General features: G+C 39.1%; 1 protein-coding gene across 5 annotated transcripts in view; it reads left to right on the forward strand.

Moving 5' to 3' along the window:
- Nucleotides 1-291: 291 nt before the first annotated feature.
- ATE1 (arginyltransferase 1) overlaps nucleotides 292-22,052 on the forward strand; it is a 74,773-nt gene continuing 53,012 nt past the window's right edge. Inside the window, exons 1-8 of one of the 5 annotated variants that reach the window (XM_027705595.1) lie at nucleotides 292-472; nucleotides 1,682-1,745; nucleotides 2,102-2,164; nucleotides 2,635-2,738; nucleotides 3,497-3,769; nucleotides 7,647-7,879; nucleotides 9,563-9,691; nucleotides 18,910-18,942. In XM_027705595.1, coding sequence (XP_027561396.1) covers nucleotides 385-472; nucleotides 1,682-1,745; nucleotides 2,102-2,164; nucleotides 2,635-2,738; nucleotides 3,497-3,769; nucleotides 7,647-7,879; nucleotides 9,563-9,691; nucleotides 18,910-18,942 — 987 coding nt within the window. In that variant the 5' untranslated portion in view covers nucleotides 292-384. Of the gene's footprint in view, nucleotides 473-665; nucleotides 800-945; nucleotides 965-1,681; nucleotides 1,746-2,101; nucleotides 2,165-2,634; nucleotides 2,739-3,496; nucleotides 3,770-7,646; nucleotides 7,880-9,562; nucleotides 9,692-10,693; nucleotides 10,823-18,909; nucleotides 18,943-22,052 lie in introns of those variants that run through there. The other 4 variants (XM_027705597.1, XM_027705593.1, XM_027705592.1 and 1 more) reach the window with 4 other exon arrangements.

Raw genomic sequence — 22,052 nt, forward strand, 5'->3', positions numbered from 1 at the left:
GTTCTTTTTGAGTCCCTAGATTTGCACTTCAAACTATAGTTTGAATTTTAGAATTTTAATTAGTTAAAATTAAAATTAATTTTCTAAAATTAAAATTTTAGAAAACACAAAACCTGACAGAGTTATATTGTCTAAATTGAGGCTTACAGCGAATGGTGATCTGATTATTTCTTCCATCCTTTTATCACGCTGGAGCAGCCGGGTACAGAGGGATCTGGCAAATTGTTAAGAGGGTGTTTGTGGGGTGAGAAACCGGTCAGGCCACGAGGGAAAAACGGTTTGAGCATCGAAGCCGAGCCGAGCGCGCTGTTCTGTTGCAAACCCGGCCCTGAGGGGGAGGCGTGGGCACGGCCCGGGCGGGGGCGCTGCGGGGCCGCCGGCGCCATGCCCGCCGCCGTGGTGGAGTACAAGGGCTGGAAGGAGGGGCGCGCCTGCGGCTACTGCGGCTCGGAGCGGGGCAAGGTGTCGGCGGGTGAGCGGGGCCGGGGCGCGGCGGGCGGGCCGGGCCCGGGGTTTGGGGGGTGTCCCCGGTGCCCTCAGCGCTGAGGGGAACCCGCCGCCGCTGCCCGGGGGAAACATGGCGGCGCCGCCGCTTCCTGCGCGCGCCGCCCGCGCGCTGCCCACAGCCAAAATGGCGGCGGGCGGCGTTTCCGGGCGGCCCGGGGCGCTGCCCTAAGGCGGGCGGGCACCGCGGGGATGGCGGCGGGCGGCGGCTCCCCGAGCATCGTGGAGTTCTTCGGCGGGGAGGATGGCTACCGCTGCGGATACTGCAGGAGCGACACCGGCAACCTGTCGCACGGTGCGGGCGGGCGCGGGGAGCCGCGGGCGGGCCGGCCGGGTGCTGCTGGCGGGGAAGGGGCGGCGGCGGGCGCGGGGCCGAGGGAAGGCGGTGGCTCGGCGGCACCTCTGCCCGCCCCGCCCGCAGCTCCGAGCTGCTCTTATGGCCCAGTGCTTCTAGCTGGTCTTAACAGAATTAAGTAGCAATTTCATGTTGTTTTCCTGGGTTGTTTCGGGAAAAGGAAGGAGGTAGAGAGATGAACTTTGGGCTTGTACAGTCGGAGAAATATAGTTGCTTGCATCCCGAGATTTGTGTTGGGTTTGGGGTTTTTACACGTAATGTGGCTGTTGAAGTCAGTAATCATTATATTAACGAATGTGCCAAATCCTTGAAAGACATCTGTGTATACTCAGATGTGCAGTAATCACAGAATCACAGGATGGTTTGAATTGGAAGGGATCTTAAAGGTCACTTGGTCCCGCCCCTTGCCATGGGCAGGGACACCTCCCACTGTCCCAGGTTGCTCCAAGCTCTGTCCAACCTGCCCTTGGACACTTCCAGGGATGGAGCAGCCACAGCTTCTCTGGGCAACCTGTGCCAGGGCCTCCCCACGCTCACAGGGAAGAATTCCTTCCCAATATCCCATCTAACCCTACCCTCTGGCACTGGGAAGCCATTCCCCCTTGTCCTGTCCCTCCAGGCCCTTGTCCCCAGTCCCTCTCCAGCTCTCCTGGAGCCCTTTTAGGCACTGGAAGGGGTTCTCAGGTCTCCCTGGTACCTTCTCTCCCAGCCCCAGCTCTCCCAGCCTGTCTCAATAGCAGAGCTGCTCCAGCCGGTTTCGCAGAACTTGCATTTTAAAGCCCAGCTGTGGTCAGTCAAGTGTTGCTGTGTTATTTATTTCAGGTATGTGGGCACATTCGATGACAGTTCAAGATTACCAGGATCTCATAGACAGAGGATGGCGAAGGTAAATTGAGAAAGAAAATACAAAGCCGTGCTGTCAGTTTAAATACAGCTTAGAGTCCACTTTTAAAATTTAGATCTCTGAAAATAGTTAGCTAGTTTCCATTAGTAATTGAAATAAAACTATTTGTCCAGTACTCTGAGACTCTTTGTAACATGGCACTGTCAAACAGGAAAAGATTTAATGATTTTGGAAGGATAACAATGTGGTATAGCAGCAAAGAGCTGAAGAATTTGCTTCTTGACATTTGTTACTCACCATGTAATACTTTGATATGATTTTAATAAAAAAGGTTCTTCTTCCATTTATGTTTTGATATAAACAACAAAAAATCAATTCATATTTATTACTATTTTCAGGAGTGGAAAATATGTCTACAAACCTATCATGAATCAAACATGTTGTCCTCAATACACAATAAGGTAAGAAGCTCAAAATACAATTGTGTAAGGGATTTGACCACTTCAAATGTGTTTATGGCTTGAAATACATCATACTTGGAAAGTTTATCTACTTTTAGTGATAGTTGGAATAGTAAGTCTGTACTGTTGGGGTTGTGCATAAGGACATCAACAGCTCTAGGATATTTTCATGTAAAGAACTTTGTCTGTAACCCACAAACACTGCCTTAGTAGCCCAAATAAGAGGGGCTGACATTCACATTTTAGTGATTATAGTGATAAACACACAAAACATGCCATGAGGACTGATGTTATGCAGTACAAGACAACATAAATTTCATTAAATCAAAAATGTTGATAAAATATTTGATCACTTAATATAGAGGAACTTCAGAGATAAATAGAAATTACATATGCAGTGTAATTTTTTTTAAGAGGCTCCTTAACATTTTCTTAAACTGTCACAAAAGAAATATTCATAATTTTTTTAGGTGCCAGGCTTTGCATTTTCAGGCCTCCAAATCTCACAAGAAGGTTCTGAAGAAAATGTTGAAATTTCTTTCCAAAGGAGATGTTTCGAAAGTAGCGAGTGAAGGTAAGAGACTCGTAGTGTTTGAAAACCAGAGCTGATGTTTGGGAGGAGGATTAAATACCTTTTGTGTACAGACCCCTGGATGGGTCTTTGCACTGGGTTTTGAATCAAGAGCACTTCAGTAGTCCAGAGACCAAGTCGTGCAGGTGACTTGTGCTAATGAAGAAGATGTTTCCTCACTTTTTCCATAGACCAGCTAATTTTCCTGGGTACATTCCTCCTTTCTAGCTGGGAGCTGTAGAGGATTAGACTCTGTTTTTACTCCTGCCATAAAACTGGCAGTCTGGAGAGGATCAAGCAGAATGGTTGGTGGCAGAGAAAAGGAAGAGCAAACAAATAGGTTTTTTCCTGGTGATTGAACAGTCACACCCCATTTATCCAGCACCAAACTGAGCTGTTCTCTGTTGTGGTGGAACTTGTGTTGGTTCTGAACCATTATAATTTGCCTTTTTTTGTGTGTGTGTGGTATGCTAGGGTTTTTTTTCAGCTCTTTTTTGTTGTTTGATTGCAGTTATGGCCTGAGATGAGTTACCTGTCCCATTTTAGTGGAGAGAATAAAACCGTTCCCAAAAATGAGTTGGTGTTCATAATTCGGGGTCATAAAGGAAACTTTGTTTTCAGACTCTTGCAAATTCTTTATCTGTTGGAAAACACTTGTAAAATTGGAAATTAGTTCCTTTGGTGTTAATTTTAGTTGTGCAAAGTGTGAGCTGTGGTTACACAGAGAGAAAATCACTCCTGCATGTTCTGATTGTCTGCAGAGGAGCCAATGGATTCCCACATAGAGGATGCGGTTGCCTGTGATTTTCCATACAAAAGTGAGTCTCAGGCCAGTCAGTCTGAACTGACTCCCTTGGGTGTGGATCACACTGAGAGGGTGGAGAATGAAGAAAAGGACTCAGGGGAAACAAAAGAAGAGGTGGATGTGCAGAAGGTGGAGTCGGATTCTCTCCAGATCTGTGCAGACAAGGACACACCAGTCCCTGGAGAACCATCACACTCGGCTAAAGTTGTTCATGCACCACCCAAGCCAGGTAATCACATTTCTGGTAGTCATTGGAATATACTGCCATGATTTCACATGTTGTTGAAGTCCTCCTTTTATCTTGCCTAGTAAATCAATCATTGCTTTGTTTTATTCCCTGTACTCCTCCCAGTTTATGGAACTACAGTGTGTAAATTGAGAGGTGCTGGGTGTTACTTGTTTTCTTACTGTTTCCTGGAAGTTACGTTGATTTTCATTATGTATTTTTTAAAATCTTATTTTCATTATATATTTTTTTTTATTTTTCCTTTCTGTTAAGTTATGGTGAGTACATAACTACAGACAGTAGTTTCCTGTAAGCTGTTTAGGTTGCAGTCAGATAGGTCAATGTGATAGAATCTCATCAGACATTGGGATCAGTTCCCAGTTCAGGATACTTTTGTGTGCAGGAGAAGATGTGCAGCCCAGCTTTCCCTTCCTTCTGTGGGATGTGGTGACTCAGGCTTTATGTACCTTGTCATATGGTTCATGGATTCATAGAATATCTCAGGTTGAAAGGGACCCAGAAAGATTATCTCATCTAACTCCAAGCTGGATACAGTTTCCTGTAGGAATGCTGGTTTCTGAGTTAGGTCAAGACTTAAGCTTGTTTCTTGTGCAGTGGTGGGAAACCAGTTTAAGACCCACAAAAAAGACCCCAGGTATTAGTTTTATATTTCTTAATTTCTGCAGGTTATTTTGTCATATAAACTCTGCTGTTTATACTCTGTGAATAACTTAAGACTGCATTTTTCACACTTTGTTAGAGTCTTTGCCACAGATCTAAGTAGCATTGGAAATAAGTTTGGTGTGTTGTGTTGTTATCTTGTGGGCTTAAAGAAAATCAGATAGCTCTGTGCTGATTAAAAAAAAAATACAGATTCTTCTGTCCTCTATAAAAAATAACATTTTCTAGGTGAGCTTCTTCATCTGTTTGGGAGCTTTCCTTGTTTCAGACTTTCAGTAACTTTAGAGAAGAAGTATCACTAGAGGATTGGAAACTATCTAGGAATTTCTCCTTTTTGTCTTGCAGTGAACAGTTTTATGGGAAAGTCCATGGAATCTTGGAGGCATTTTCATATAACAGTAATAATTTTTAATATCATACTGATTTTAGTAGTATGGTCACACTCTTCAATATTGAAGTTATCCCTCAGTCAAGCTTCTTTTATTGTAATTTATCTTATTGATTTATTTGTTAGAATAAAAAGTTATATTTATCTTCTTATCCTCACCTCTAATTTCTTAAGTAATAAATGAAAAACTTCGGCCTGTGTAAACTTCATTTTGGAAGTAAACCAAGTGGCCACTGACAGCAGGTGGCAGACTTGGGTAAAGATTAGGAGTGTAAACCTGCCACTGCTGTGAAAAAGGTGAGCTGAGGTCTTCAGTGAGGCTTAGAATAACCTTGGGTCAAACTTTAAACACGGGAAATGCGGATAAGAAATCTTGTAATATTGTAATGTGTTGCAGAAAAAAAGGGCTTACTTGTACAGAGGAGAAATATTCATTAGTGTGGTTCTTTCTGGAGGCTTTAAAGGAAATATAAAGTGAATAATAAATGCATCAGAAAGCTTATTTAATTTTTTAGAGTAGATGGTGTTACAGGTCAAATCCAGTTTAAAATTTTCCAGATAGGAAGATGTTTAGTTTTTATCTTGGAAAGTGCAGACTTAGCCCGCAATAAGATTGTTTAATTGCATTTTTATTCCTTTGTAAACAAAACAGGTCATTGTCCTGTAGGAATAATGGTCTGTTTCTGCACAGTTTCAGATAGAAAAGAAGGTTTGCTTATGTCTGAGTATGCACATTTATTGTTTTAAGAAGTTTTTCTTGCTAACTTACAGCTTATAGAAGATCTGAGACACGAAACAGATCCTGGTATAGATGAAGTGCTCGTTCTTCAAATGTATCATGACTGTTTTAAATAAACTCTTCCTGTGACTCGTTTGCCTGAGGACAGGTCACACAGTATCCCTAATTCCCTCCTGTTTGTCCTTCTCTGGGGAATAATTTTAGCTGTGTGGAGGAAACAAAGCTCAATCATAAAATCTGCCAGTGCCACTGTAGGATGTCTGAGGTGTTCCAAAGGGATAGCAGCTCCTTTCCCAAGTCCCTGAGGTGCTGTGAATGTTTCAGCTGTCCTGGAACTCTTCTGGATGAGCCACAAAGAGCTTCCCACTAACTTGCCCCAAGAGCACACTTAGAAAGTCTGTAAATTCTGTATGGTAGGCGTGTTAAAAAGAATATTTTACAGCATTGCCGGTACTTAAAATTATCCCAATATTATCCCAATATAAAGTATTTTTCCAATTTCCATGATGTTTCTGTTGGTAAAGAAAGATGCTTCAGGCAGCGGATCTGAGGGCTACAAGTCTTTCCAGGTGAAGTGACTGAACACACCAGTGAGCTTTCAAAATATCAGTGCTCTCACCATTTCCAGTTTGCAGAAGGATCCCACTGTTCCCGTTGTCCATAGGAAGGTCTGAAGTGGGTAGAGAACAGGAAATACGTGGGTAGAGAACAGGAAATACATCAGTTTTGGCTAAAAAGTTCCTGGTGGGGAGGAGGAGGAGGATGAAAGGAAGATCTATGTTTTCATAAGAGTGCTGGAAAAAACAATTTCCACGTAATGTCCAGGCCTTCAGGAGAGTGAAGTGGGATAAGTCATAGTTAAGTCTTGAGTTTGGATTGTTTTTTGCTTCTTATAAATATTAATGGACTTGGAAATATGTCTTCTTCCCAATGCTTCAAGTGAAACCACCTTACCATTCAGGGTAGTTTCGTTTTGAAAAGTCTCCCAAAAGTTGCCAGCCTGTCTTTTGCAAATAAATGGATTTTGGGAGAAATATAATGGTATAAAAGATTTCTTCAGCAGTTTGTAATAATATTTGTTACCATTCTGGTTCTGTGCAAGATATATGACTGTATTTCCCTATATTAAAGTAGTTTTTCCCCCTCTTCCTCACTTTTTGAAGTCTTTAATATGGGTCTCTTTTGGCTTCCAGCTCATCTACCATCCTTTAAGTGCCTTTAGAGGGTAGCATGGGGACCAGCCTTTTTTTCAATTGAAGAAAATGATATATAATTTTTTCTAGTACTGCCATTCTTCTATCTTAACTTTTTATCTTACATTAGTGTCCTAATTATAAATCTAATCGGACCCCTTCATTGAGGAATTTGGACCACTTGAATTTTTATTTGTGCACATCTCTGGATTTGTGTTGATTTAAAACTGAAGTTCTTCTAGTACTAGAGAGCAAATGGGTCAGGATGGGAAACAGTACATTGGTTTGGCTTCTCTTTTTAGTAAATACCATTTCACAAATAGAATGTTACAAATGGTTGATCTGTTCAGGACAGACTGACAAAAGTGAATTGATTAATTAAAACAGACAATCTGAATATAATTTTAAGCACAGATGTAGCACTGATGTCAGTGGCACTGATGGCACCACTGGCAGCATTTCTGCACAGTGCCCACAGATTCCAAAGGTGACAAAAAAGAAATCCTTTTTTTGGGGGTGTATGTCTTCTACAGGAGTTTGTCCTGTAGCCACTCTAACTTCGAATGTGGTAGAACAATTCTCTGAGTTTGGTTGCAAGGCTTTGTTGGTTGTGTTTTTGTCCTTTCAGTGTTTCAAGTTTTTGAATATATTCTTGGCTTTGGGGTGGAATTGTGGTCAAGGTGATCCCAGATTAAAGTGCTGCATTAAATAGCTGCAGCAATCATTGCATGAGCTTGGCAACAGCTGTTGGGAGTTGTAAATGTAAAAGGCCACAGGTGCAATTAGTGGTGATTTTAGCCATCTCTTTTCAGTGATTGCATCAGAACTGCTTGTTTGTTGTTAAATGTGGTGTTTAACTCTTTACCTGTGCCTTTGTAGGGAAAGGGGCTGATCTGAGCAAACCACTGTGTCGAAAAGCAAAGGACATTCGGAAAGAGAGGAAACTCCAGAAACTCCTCCAGAACCAGAAGTGCACCTTAGAAGGCTCTCAGCTTCCTGGAGGAGATCAAGCTTTCCTCTTGCAAAACTCTAAATCTAAAACAAACCAACCTAAAACCATTGAAGACTTTGTTCTTGTGTCTTTACCTGACGATGCACGACACAAACTAGAGGTAATGTCTTGTTCACTGTTGTGGGAGGCAAATGAAGGAAAAGTCTGGTTAAGAAGTTTTTGAAATGCTTGGGTCTGTGCCTTTGACCTTAGGGAGTAGTTGTAGTTTAATTCTTGAAATATATGTGGTACTGCATTATATATATATATATATATAAAATATATATTATTTTATATAATTGTGTATATATGTATGTAAAAAACATTATATATGTAATTTTATATATATATATGTAAAATGCAGCTGAACTCTGTGTAACCACAGGAGGGTACTCTTGCACTGTGCAGTCATTTCTAGCAGAAACCAGCCCAGTGACCAAAATAACTTGCAAATTGATTTCATACAGCGTGACTTGAAAATGAAAGACTTTGAAATAACCAAGTGCTGAATGATGAGAGAAATTCAACGTTTAGTTCTGCAGCATATAAATACTTAAAGTATCTATGCTAATGAAACCTGACAAGAGAGCAGTAACTTCATCAAATTAAACAGATAACAAGATAGCTGCTCTTTATGCACGTCTTTGAGGCGTGTTGATGTCTTTGAAAGCTGTAAAAGTGGTGGTAGAAAAGTTTGCTTAATATACTGCTTGCCACTGCATCTATTAGAGACAGCAATCTGGAAGACTTTTGGACCTTCTAACATTTGTTAATCATAAAAAGCCATTTTTTTTTAATTATTTTTCCTGTAAGATGGAAAACTTATCTGCATATGAGTATTTTCCTGATCATTTTCAGTGGTGGTACTGGAAATGAAAATATTTACATGACTAGAAGCCATGAAGTTGATCCATCTCATTAACTCTTCCCCGTTTTCTCCTGAGTTCTATAACAAAGCACGATGGCTTTATCTGAACACCTTCATTTATAAGAAGCAGGGAAAATCCAGCAGTGTTTTCCCAGTTTGTCTTTGCTCCTTCCTGTGGCTGTCAAGTGTGCTGTTTTGTTATGTTGGGTTTTTTAATAGAACCAACTAACTGTTTGTGAAAATAGGCCATTTCTGAAAATTACACAGCTTTTGAAATTAATATGACTTTAAATATATTTGAGAAGACATGCACTGCTGCTCATGTGATAGCATTCTTCTGCTTAGGGGGAAATTGTTTTTACTTAGGAGAATTTTTAATTTATAAAGAATTTTATTTAAGGGTGATGATGGGAAGACTGATAACTACTTATTACAGTTAACTCATAATTGAGTATGGAAACACTGCTTTGTCTTCCTCTCTCAATTTCAAAAATATCAAGAAATCCCCTTGGGATTATTGCCATAAAAACAGTCTTTAGATGATGAGCACAGAGTTGAGTCTTCCAAGTCTTTCAAGTATTTCTTAGTGTAGTATGAAACTACAAGTGGATATTCTACGTAGTACGAGAAATCTCTTTAAAATGTTGATCTGTTGGTATTATTTCCTGAGAAGTGTTTGTGTCTTTCTTCTAGAGGCATTTTAGTTCTCTTAATTTGCAGTTTGAAAACCTCCTGTGTTATTCAGTGTAAGTATAAAAGCCTTCAGTAGCCTAAATTGAGCAGAAGAATTAGAAGGCTGTTGGCTAATATTATCTAAATTGTGATGGCCCTTGTACAGGAGGCTAAAATATGTCTCTGTTGTGATGTTTGCATTATGTATAAGTGTGTAGTTACTGTGTGTATTGTAATAATAAATGTGTTTAACTTCTTCTGAAGGTGAGGGTGGTGAGATCATCTCCACCAAGTTCACAGTTCAAAGCCACATTTCAGGAGTCTTACCAGGTCTATAAACGTTACCAGATGGTTATTCACAAGGACCCACCTGATAAACCAACCATAAATCAGGTCAGAAGGCCAAATTAATTCTATGCAAAGCTTCCCCTCCATTTCGTGTGTCTTGTTTCTCGGAGAAACAAATGTGGATTTTATATCCATTGTATATTCAGGAGCATTTAAAATACTGTATCAAAGAAAATCAACATCCTGAAAGTGCAAACTCTTTTATCTCTTTGTGAGAGCCACAAATATTTGGTCTTAGTTGCAGACTGAAAAGTTGGATGTTACATGGGGATGCTGTTGGGTAAGAGATGGAGAGGATGAGGCTCTGGGAGAGAGATATTTTGGGCCTTATAAATACAAATCTCGTAAGAACTAAATCCAGCTGGGCACTCAGCCTGATAACTGGTCTTGTTGGCTTTGGTCTAAATGCTTCCATAAGGAGGAACTAATGTGACCAGGGCCAACATGTGAGCAAAAGTTTGTCACACAAATCATTGGTTTAAGGTTCACAGGAGTCGAATAATTCTCTTCACTTTCAATTTAAGCCTTTCAAAAAGTGATCTGTGCACTCCATCTTAATTACACATTGTTACTGCTTCTTGTAATGACCAGGTGGAGTGTAAGAGTGAACTGTCAGACGTGTTACCTCTCTGATAGTATAAAGAAAAAAAAGTATATGTAGCCAGAATATGTTATTGCTGAACGAGAGAAATGAGTGATGTGCCATTAAAAATAGTACATTTTAAAAGTCCTTGAGACTGTACAATGAAACTAAAATTTGTAGTTGATTTGTTAGATACTAGGTCAATAAAAATAGATTGAATAGACTCCTGCTTTGGAGTGTTCTAGTGTTACACAGCTTTTATTCTTTAATGGAAGTATCAGCAGTCAGTTTAAGTTTGGTGTTAGTTGTCAGACTTTCTCCTCTAGGAGGTTTTAAAATAGAAAACTGACTTCAGAGGCTTTGAAGTGGATAGGAGGAGATCTTTCACTAGCCTTACCTTCAGAAGCAGATTATCTGATGATATGCACTCAAAATAGAATGCTTGTATTTCCCTTGCTCTGAAGGTGAGGTTAGTACCTGTCTCCTTTGAGGACCCCCAGTTCAAATCATCCTTCAACCAATCTGCCACTTTATTTGCCAAGTATCAGATGTCTGTACACAAGGACACACCTTCTGACTGTGGGGAGAATGAGGTACAGTTCACTGCATGCACCTTTCTGAAAGCATCTTTTTAAAATGCACAGTTGAAGGGTGGGAAATGGTGTCTCTGAGGGTGGTTCTAAATATTAAAATACTGCAATTTCCATTTGGGAGAGAAAGCACTGAGGTTTTCAGTAAGGTTCTGCTGCAGGCTTCAGCCCAGGGGTCACTGAGCTGAAGAGGGAGGGATTAAACATGATTTTTAAAGAGGTTGGGGACTGAGAGTTCCACTGGAAACAAGATGATGGTATCAAAATGGTTTTTTGATGATAAAATCATCTTCTGCCTTAAAGTTGTTTCTACGTTTCTCCTTAGTTTTTTTGTGGTCTTGCTTAATTTAACAGGTGGAGGTTTTAAAAATTTCACTTTGATTCCCATTCCATTGCTAAGCACAGTGCTCAACTGGAACTAACCTTTGCAGTAGGAATAGTGCAAAAGTATCTCCTCCAGATACTGCATATGGGTGCACCCTGCTCTTAGAATTGTGTTTACAGGAGGCTAATCCTAATTTAATAAATTAATTAAAAATACTCGTGGAGTTCCAAACAAGCAGCAGTTCTCCATTTCTCTGGAAGGTGGCACAACTTCTTCATTAGCAGAATTAATGAAATTGCAACCTCAGAGCTGTCATTTTTATCTATTTTCTCTCTACTCCAGATGTAGAGCTTTAATATTGGTCAGCTCTCTAGTCAGGCTTTTCTGTTCTTGGGAGTGATACCTCACAAACTGTGGCTGTTTTCCAGGTAGAATAGTAAAACCCATAATAATTTTTGGCTTTAGTTCAAGACAGTGTAAGGAGAGCTTTTTCTTTGTGACATGTCTGTAATGCTACTCTGGAAAGCCATAAAATCCATTTCACTTTGTTTTGTAAAATAATAGGTCTCATAACAATAAGTGGTACTCTGTGCCCTTTTTATAATTACTGACATAAATGGGTTTAATTATAATAATGTGAAAATGGGACACATGCCAAGGTAGATTGAGCTATTTACTAGATTTGTACCAGGCATTACCTGGTCTGATTAGGGACTTGATTTTTCTGCTATGATGGAAGTATTTCAGCCTGTAAAGATGCATTAAGGACAGTCAGGTTTCCACCACCTTAAGGTTTAAAGTCTGTTTAAAGCTGTTGAGTAAGAAGGGGATGGATTTCTGTTCACTGCTAACAGTGTAATGGATTTTTATCCCCTTTTTCCTTGTTACTTGCCATAGGTGTTTCCCTGCATTATCCCATTTTTTTTCTTAATTTGTGTGGTATAAATTAAACTTACCTGGAAATCTTCTCACCCCTCTCAAAAACCTTTGGCCACTTGCTGCTGGAATTCAGCTTCAAATCTGATCTGGTTGTCTCTGTGCTTTGGAGTGAAGTACTGATATTACACAAAGTTGCTGGCACTTTAAAATATTTATGCCAGCGTGTTTTTATTGAATTGGTGTCCTGAGGAAAAACACAGCAAACAATTTTCTAATTAAAAGTTTCTTCGTAATGCTTGCTCTTAAAGAGTGCCGTGGAAGAATTGATTTTTCAGTTTTTTCCCTGTGGGAACACAGAACTTTATTAAGCTGCAGTGTAAGTGCATGGTCATCTGCTGCTTTAGGGATATGTGCATTCTTATCTTAAAATAGTTGGTGGAAAAATGAGAAGAATTAGGGGAAACCTCAGCAGATTGTGAAGTGGTAAGATATAAATAGCTTCTGAGCGAGGTAAATCGTGGAAAATAGGTGTATCCCTGCCTGTTGGAGAAATTTATCCAAGGCTACTCTTGAATTAGTCAAGTTCCTGAACTGCCCATTTTTGGAAGCTATGAAAATATTCATGAAAAGAACCTGTTTTCAATGTTTGTCCCATTCTTTGCATTTCTTCTGGGCCTTTATGAAGTGCTGTGTGTGGCCCTTTATCTCAGGTCCAAAGTGACAGTTGTCATGTCCTGTTCCCAGGACTTTAAATAGCATTTGGTTATATTTCTGGGAGAAAATGTGTAGATTAATGTATAGAAGAATGATCTGAGACTAGGAAAAATGAACTTGTGTGTTTTATATGATCTCAAGGGGCACAGACTGGCTCTTTGGAAGAGACCATTGGATTAAAGGAATCTTAGTAATGGTTTGCCCTCTTACCTATAGCCTTATCTGCAAATATTTTAATTCTTCCTCAGTAGCAAAAATCCCTGTTTCTGGGTAGGAAATGCAGGGAGGGCCTTACACAACACAAGTCACCTGGAAGATGATCCAGGTCTACCCCAGCTTCAGGATGATTTATAAAGCACGTGGAAGTAGATACATAAATGTTTCAGGACATTTTGCCACCTGCATCTCTTTTGTGTTTTATATGAAATGTCAAGATTTATTTCTTGATATTTAAATGATGGCTACAGGTGTGGAGCTGTGGAGGTCTGGAGGCAAAGATTTGTGGTGAAATGAGTGCAGTCAAAACATTTTTTTTTTCTTGGCCTTTTCATCCCAAGAAGGAAATGTTTTGATCCCAGTGAAGTAATCAATGGATAGTTTGGGTAGAATAGTGGGAATCTCCAGCAGTTCTTCTTCTGAGCCAAGGTTGGCTTTTTTAAAATGCTTCTTGAAGTCAGTTATAGAGGCTGTCAGTGTATTTTATACACAAACACACACACACACACATATATATATATATCAATATATCTATATATAAACTCCTGGCTGTTCTTTCACTGTATTCAGTTACTGTGCTAAACAAAAACCCAGTGCCTGTCATTCCAAACTGAGTTTTACATATTACATATTGCCATGTAAAAATTTGAAATTAAGCATTTTTTCATTCCTGCCTCTTCTCTAGAGAACTTAATGATTGATCTGTGTGGTGTAAAACACTGATACAACACACCTAGTTAATTAAGGTGATTTTTAATCTCCAAGTCTTTTTACAGCAGTCTTTGTCTTTAAGAGACACTGCTGAAGTGGCAAGCTATGTGGCAGCTACACAAGTTAGAAAACATTTCCATAAAAGATCATAAAAATTATACAGTAGTTTCCAGAAAGAGCAAGAGTGAACAGTTTATTGCTGTTTAGACCTCCTGAAACAAGCGTTGTATTTAAGTTTTCACGAGCGTTTTGTAATGACAAACTCGTAGAAAAATAATATCTGTCTGTTCCCCTCTGTGAAAAGTAGCTGGACACTCTCTTTGCTTTGTGCTTAACTAAATATTTGTCTTGGAAGAAAAGAATTTCGCTGCACACAAAAGAGACACTGTTTGAAAAGGTGCAAAAAATTACCGAAATACGTACGGTGGGTTTTTTCTTTCCGAGGTTTTTTTTTTTAATTGCCTCCCAGGAATCCACTTGAACTAATATAGAAAACTGAGGGAGTAGTCTGGGAAATACCAAGGAGCGTGTTCTGATCACTTCCAAATTGGTATCAGCAGCCAGTTGCAAACTTTTAGGTCTCTCTAACCTGGTTTCCTCTTTTGTTTTTTAGTAAGACGGTGCTTAAAAAATCAATAGGCTTTGTGGTTATTTTTAACCTTCTGTAGCTTCCCTCAACAGTCATACATTGTTATCATGCTCTTGAACGAGTTATTTTATCATTTTTGTTGATGGCAGCCTTGGCAGAACATCTCACTGCGGTAAACTTGCATTTCAGGTCTCTGGTAACACTGATTTAAACAACTTAGAACAAGTATTTCTATATCAGCCTGATACCTTCTGTTTACTTGTGTGATTGTAGTGCCATGGATTCATGGATTATAACTTGAAATGCCTAAAAGAGCTGAAGAATTTAGGCACCCAGACAATGAATTTACTTGTCCACAGTCATATCATTTCGGTTCAGATTCTTTTTGCATCACAGTTTATATTGTTCTTCCTGTTTTAGCCACTGAGTTTTCTATGCAAATCCATATAAAATCAAATAATCTTTACTGTAAGACTGATAAATCTCCGCTATATTGAGAGTGAGTTTCTTCTGAGCAGACAAAGCCACAGTGACTTTTGTCACTCCATAAGGGAATTGAGGTTGTTAATCTGAAATGTAATTTCTGTCCCATCAGCAATTTTTTCTCTTTCCTTAGTGCCATTCTTGTAATGAAAACTACATTTGAGACATGCATTTAGTCTTTAGATCCCCTCTTTCTTTAAGTACAATGTTTTGAAGGCTCTTTCTTCACGTTCAGGTCTGTTTATCTCTCTGAAACTGTGGGTTTTTAGCATTCCTGTATTTTTGTAGGCAGTTGTTGAAAATGCTAAATAGAGCCAGTCCCAGGATAAATCTGATTCCTCTGCTGACTGAGCTCCATTATATTGCCCAGTTCAAGGGTGGTTTGGCACCATCTTTTCTTGTAAAGATGCTACTTTTTGTTCCATTTTCCTGATTTTTACAGAAAGTTTGACAACTTCCATAATTTTCCAGCTCAATTTCAATCTATTTTCCTAAATAGCTTCCTTTTGTTGTTTGCTTTTTGTCGTTTTTTCCTTGGGAGGGGGTTGTTAGCAACCCTTAACTGAAAGTTTGACTTATTTTTACTTACGGATTTATGGTTAATACTGATTTTAGTCTGGTTTTGGCCAGGGAAGATAAGGTTTGCATGAAGCTGGATAAAACAGGAATAACATTGGACCTGGGAAGAAGCTTCTAGAGCAGAAAACCCCAATTCTAGCTCTGTATTTCCCTGCATATCATTCTTCCTCTTGCTTGTGGAGGAAGAACTCCTGGGAGGATGCCAGTATCCCTCTAGGAAGAATGCCAAGTTTCAGGGCTCTTTTCTGTTAGTGGGGACAGGAACATTCATTTGGCCACTTAGAATTCCTAAGATGGGGAAGCACTATGTTGTCCTTGGAATTAGGGAGGGGAAGAGGGAATGAATTTGCCTACCACACGTGCAGGTGATGCACTGGATCTGTAGCTTGCATGACTTGTCATTGTTATTTTTTATTGTTATTATGAGCCTGGCACGTTTATGAAAAATAAAGCAGAGAAAACCACGACCAAAATCCTTGGTTTGTTTTAATCCCATTCAGAGGTTGGATTTAAAAAAATAAAAAAAAACAAAAAGAAGAAAGGCCCAAATCCCATATCCATTCCTCACCCAAGAAAAAGGGCAAATACTCAGTTTTCCTTGACAGCGAATTGCAAATATGAGCAAACTCTTGATATTGCCAAAGGGAAAATGATAGATTTTTTTGTGTGATAAATTTTTTTCTGTGATGTCTTTGCACTGAAGACAATTTTTCCAGTGCCTGATGACCCCTGAAAGCTGTGTTTTCCTGAGAAGGCCACGATGTCCTTGTGTGGCATCACAGACCTTCACTTGCAGAAAGTCCCTGAGCTCCCAGGTGAAACCCATTCCAGTTTGGCACCTGAATATCTTCCCACATTTGTAAAAGGAAGCAGGTGTTAACACTCTGGTTTTATGACCACTTTTTAAAGCTGTGCATGTGCTTTTACTCCAGCAAGTAGCTTTGGGTTGAACCCAACTCTCCATTTATTTTTCTGCCTTTTTTCTCCCTTTGATTTAATTCTCAGTGATGTGTTCATCTCTTAGTTTTATTAATTCTGTTTAAACTTATTCCCTGTTGTTGTGTTGATTCTTTCTGGCAGCTGTAATTAGTTTGCAGCAAAGTAAAAATGTTGTGGATTTCAGATGCATTATACAGCTTTTAAAAGGCTCAAGTTTATGTAAATCAGTTGGAAATTAAAATTAGAAAAACATGACTTTGTGAAAGGAATTTTAATTGTGCTTATGTGACATATTGAGTTATTTTACATACAACATCAGCTTTTGGCTGTATTTCTGTCATGGTTTATTGAATAATTTTTAATTGTATTCAGAATAATCTTGCAGTGAGTTTGTTCATTTAGAAACTGAATCTCATGTTTTCTTCTTTTTAAATAAGTATATAGACTAAGTATATTCCTGAGTTATGATGTAAGTGCTGTGGATTTGGGGGTGGGAGGGGAGAGTAAGGGAAGATAACAGAGATCAGTGGATCTAAAATATTTATTATACTCTCCAGCTCTATGTGTGATTGAAATTCTTCCTTAAAAAGAAAATGAATAAACCCACAGCAATAAATTGTTGGGTTTTTTGGTGTTTCTTAATTGACATCTAGGGAAGATTCAGTGTCTTCTGAATTTTTTGAGGATTTGATTAAGAAAATTGTTTAATAATATTTAATAATATATAACAAGACTTGCAATGTTTTTTTTTTTTCCCTTAAGATTGTGATCCAAACTCAAGTGCAGTTGGAATTTTCTCCAAGCCAGCAGTACAGCTGTAACAGGATATACTCCCCAGCAAGGGGAAGTTATGCTTAGGTGCACTTAAAAAGTCCCCCCTCACCTTCAAAGCCAAGGGATTGGACAGCAGGGCCTGGAGAATTGATAAAACTATTTGAAAGGTGTTGTGGGCACAGTTTTCTCACCGTAGGGTTTAACTTGCACTATAAAGCTAAAGTTACAGATTTAGAACTATTGGGGGTCTTCTGACATGAAAATTAGTAACACATGGTTTATTTTTTCTGAAACTTGCACTTTTCTAAAAGCAGTGACTGTAGGGACTGATGCACTCAGAGTGTAGGAATTTGTAACTTCTCTGCTCTGTTATTACAGGAAAATGGCTCAAAAATTCACATTTTTAATTACCTTTGTATGTAACGTACAGTCCCCTGCCTGCACCAGCACTGTATGAAATTCAGTGTTATTCCATAAGATCTATGTCCTAAGGTTTATCATGCATCCAGAGATCAGCTGCTGCTGTGTTTGAGGGGGAAAGGTTTGAAAAGTGACTTCTGCAAAGTTGTGACTCTTTTAGCATCCCCAGATGCACTTGGTTAGAGAGACAGCCCTAGAGGTTAAGGTTGTCTTTACTTCCAGCTGCAGTGGGCCAGTTAATGTTTGCAGATCAACATCAATGTCTACCAGAGGCTTGTTTTTGTTTCTAAAATCTACTTTGTAGCACCTTCTGAAGAAAAGAGAAAGTTTCACTTCCTTGGGCTGTATGTGGAACTCTGTTCTAAGTCAGCAACTTACACTATTGGTACTTTTTATTGTTGCCTGCCTTCCTCTCCTCCCCTTCCCTGGGTAAAATGAGATGACTGACAAGAAATCACCCCTTTTTTTTCTGTATTCCCCTTTAATTAATTAATCCCAGAACTTAATAGAATTCTTAACAACAGTCAGGTTTTTGTAGGTGTCTCTATATAATCTTTTTATCAAACTTTTCATTAAACATTCCTATTTACTATTACTTTGCAGTTTGTGAACTGCTGACTTATTAAATCACCCAGTGATACAAGAGGGGGAATTAAACTGTGTAACACATACTAGTTGTTTAACAAGGGAATGTTTTGGGGTTAAATACATACTAGAGTTTCATAACATGTTTAATGTGGAATCCATTAATAAGGAAGTATTTGTATCAAATAAGTAAATGGTAGTGAATAAATGTTATATTTTTATTACTCTTAGAACCTTGGACAAGCCCCAGATCGTTAAAATATTGCCTTTTTGGTTGATTATCTACAGCACATCATTTTCTACTGAGTAAAAAATCAAGGTTTGAGATGCACTTTCAGGAGGTTGATTTTTTTTCCTATCTTTTCCCTTCCTCTTCTCTAGACTTAAAATGGGCTTGCTTTTGATTTTGAATGTAAAGTGACTTATTTATTTTAAGAATTAGGAGGGCCCTGGCCCCCTTGCTTTAGTGGTGAGGCAGGTACCAATGGAATCAATGGGAAAAGACTTTGTTGCAGGGAGTCACAGAAAAGGGTAATGTGTAATTTAAAATAAAGGACACCAGAAACAGACCTGTATTACAAGGTGATAATTCTCTCACATCACGTATTTAAAACCCATCTTCTATTTCATAGGAAAGGAAGTACTTTGGATAGTTAATCATTATATCTATTTGTACTTCTAAACAGAATGTGAGAGTTTGTTTATGGAAATTTAATTTAAAATCCGATGATGCTTTTCAAAGATACGGTTTTTAAAGAGTGTATTTGACTATTAATGTATCTTATAGTACTGCTAATAGTTGTCTTTGTTCTTCTGCTTTGCATATTTGAACTGTCTTCTTGGGCACATATTCCTGATGAATCCACCTCTCTGCAGTTCACACGATTCCTGTGTGATTCTCCTCTGGAGGTAGGTATTTGTTCTGAAATTAATGTATTTTCTCCTACACTCTTTATAGTCAGCCAACCATTCTGGTATAAGTGGGTGGCACAGAATTTCTATCATCACCAACTGGTAAGGAAGATGCTGCTGTGTTGCTACCACTGAATTTCACAGCACTGCATTGGAAGGCAGAAGCAGAAAGTGCTGCGTCTTTGCTGAGTTTTGATTTATTTCTATGTAAAGAAAAAAATATATAACTTGCCAAACTTATATTTGACTCCAACCTGAGGTAAAAGTTGAAATGAAAGAACAGCATCTCTCCTCAAGCAAGCAAACTGCTGTGGGTTTCTTGCACTGTCTTTCTTGTTAGTGTGGAAGAGTGAAGGGCCTCGTGACTGTAATGAAATTGTCAGGTTATAGTAATTACACTGGTAATTTGATCTGTCCCACTCTGAATGAATCCATGTGTGCAGAGGTTGTTGCTTTTCTCTGCTCAGTCCACTGGCCTTTACATTCCTGAAAGCTGAAGAGTAATAGAGCTCATTAGACTTTATAGGAAAAGGGCTTTTATCACCTCGTCAACTCAGGCAGCAGACTGCCATTATATTCTTAATTTTGTGTGGCTACGTAGATGTTGATGCACGCTGCCCTGCCAGGTTTGTACTGATATTGTTTCTTACAGACACTTTTTATTGACATTTCGAAGCTTGAATTAAATTTTGTGTGGCACCACTACAGATGTCTTCAATTAGATGAAGTTAAATAAAAGGGGTTATATATCAGAGGCCACGGGATTCTTGAAATTCTTTATTCTGAAACAGTTGCCACAAGCAAATCTAGCAGTGTGTAGTCTGTTTACTCTTTTGAGCAAAAATAATTTAAAATAGAATTTAAACCTGACATGTTTTCAATTTGTCGGTTTTTGAATTTTTAATGTTATTATTAGCTGCAAATAGTATGAACACCCAAACTCTTCCTGCCTTTTTTGTTTTCTCAATTTATTATTCAGTTTGGTTTCTGTTTTGGCTAGGGGCTCTGGCACAAAAAAATGAATGCTTTAAAAAAAATGATACAGTGCATAGTAGCAGAAAACTAGGCAGTTTTCTAGCAGTAAACAGGGTCATGTAAAGAGAAGTTTGAATGTTATTTTATTCATGCTTTTGTTTTAGAGGCTGCTTTTAAACATTTGCCATTTTACCACTTCACATAGGCAAATAGAGCCTCGCTGGGAGAGGAATGGTGGTCATGGTTCAGCACAGAATGGCCTGCAGGACTCACCCAAACCCTGTGCCCTGGTACCCTGTTGTTGTCTGGGGGAGAAGGGCACAAGGAAAACCTGGACTGCTCAGAGTAATTCCTAGTTTTTAGTGCTCAGAGAATTGGAGGATGTTCTGGGCCAGTGTCATCATCACTAATAATCATCTCAGTGCTTGGTCTCCTCAAGTTCTTCCATGTCATCTTGAGACAGCAGTTGGAATGAGCCTCAGCCCTTGGATGTGCTGTGGCATTCTGCAGGCAAAGGATGATTTTGTTTTGTTTTCAAATTACTCTCTAATTGCTCTTTAATCTTTTTTTTTTCATCTTGACTGATGTTAAGCATTAAATTGCCGATTTCATAATGCTCCTGTCAAAATAGTCTTTTTGAAAGAGCTGATAATTTATACCCATTGTTTTGGGTGTGTCTACAGCAATATTTTTTTCCTGCATGTATTTATGCTCTCTGGATTTATGAACATTTGGTAAATCAGTATTATGGGATCTTTCTGTAGCTGTTTACACTCAGTTCTTGTTTAAATGTCCTGAATACTTTTCAATAATGATCTTGTTTTGCTGCAACATCCTTCAGTCTTGAGTGATTCACCTACGAGTCTGGAGACCATGGATCCAGCATGATGGAAAGGGATCTGTTTTCTGTTGTGCAAATGATCATTTGTTCTCACTTTGTTTCCTATTATACATATGAAGAGGCTTTTGAATTCAAAAGAACTGAAAGATGTTTGTGAATCTCAGTCTTTGCTCTTCCAAAGCACATCAGCTTCTGCTTTGCATTATTTTGTTTATTGATTCGATACTTAATTCTCACTGATCTAATAATAAATGACACCGTTACAGCTCTGTAAATCCCAGGATCACCTTCTGTAGGATGTCATATTTTACTTACATTTGATACGTTGCTTGGGACTAAATCAAAACACATTTCATGTAGAGATTTTGGCAAGTTGCTTTTTTTTCCTTCATCTCCACGATGTTTGTATAGTGATGCTCAAAGTCTCTTGCAACTGAAGTCCTTTGTGCCTTCACAGCTTCACTAATCCTTTTAGGATTTTAAGCTTACTGTGAGTGTAGCTCAAATTCCAGAGTTTTCCAGCCAGGTGCAGAAGTTACCTCTGTAAGGAGTGTCATATTTTGATGCTGCGAGTTGATTTACTTTGTATTGGTCTGGAATCCCAGAGCTGTTCAGGTTAGAAGGGACATGTTGAGATCACCTAGTCCAACTCCCTAGAGCAAGAAGTTGTCCAGGACTGTGGATTTTGAACATCTCCAAGGATGGAGACTCCACCAGTGCCATTATTTGTCCATCTTCTGAGTTAAAACCTCTGTCCTTCTGTTCAGGTTGGATTTCCTGTGTTCCTCCTTGCCCAGGATGCTGTTTTTTCCTGAGGGAGGGTGCATTGCTGGCTTTCCTTAACACAAACCTGCAGTGCTGCCTCTCTGCTGCCTCAGCCTGTGTTTGTCAGCTGCTTTCACAGCATCTCCATAATCCCTAATGAAAGGAGGACGGGGTACTGAAAAGGGAATAATACCTTGCTAACCAAGGGATAGAAATCTGCCATATGGTGGGTTGTGTGTGTGTGCCATTGGGAAAGGAACTGCTGGAATTAATCACTTTGCTTATTTGGCAAATAATTTCCACTGGAGTGTGGGAGTCAAGAGTTTCCTGCCTTTTTCTTTTTTTTTTCTCTGAGTAAGGGATAGCATGGATTTCATAACCTCCTCCCTCCATCCACAGGGAGGGGAAAATGGAAAAGTTCAAAATATGAAATTTCATGAAACCTTCCAGAGAAAAATAATCATGGAGTGGATGGGCAGGACCCATTTTTGGTAATTATAATTAAAGAATGACCAATGTGCCTCGA

This window comes from Neopelma chrysocephalum, unplaced genomic scaffold (assembly GCF_003984885.1).
Source record: "Neopelma chrysocephalum unplaced genomic scaffold, ASM398488v2 Primary Assembly neopelma1_347, whole genome shotgun sequence".
Taxonomy (NCBI): Eukaryota; Metazoa; Chordata; class Aves; order Passeriformes; family Pipridae; genus Neopelma; species Neopelma chrysocephalum.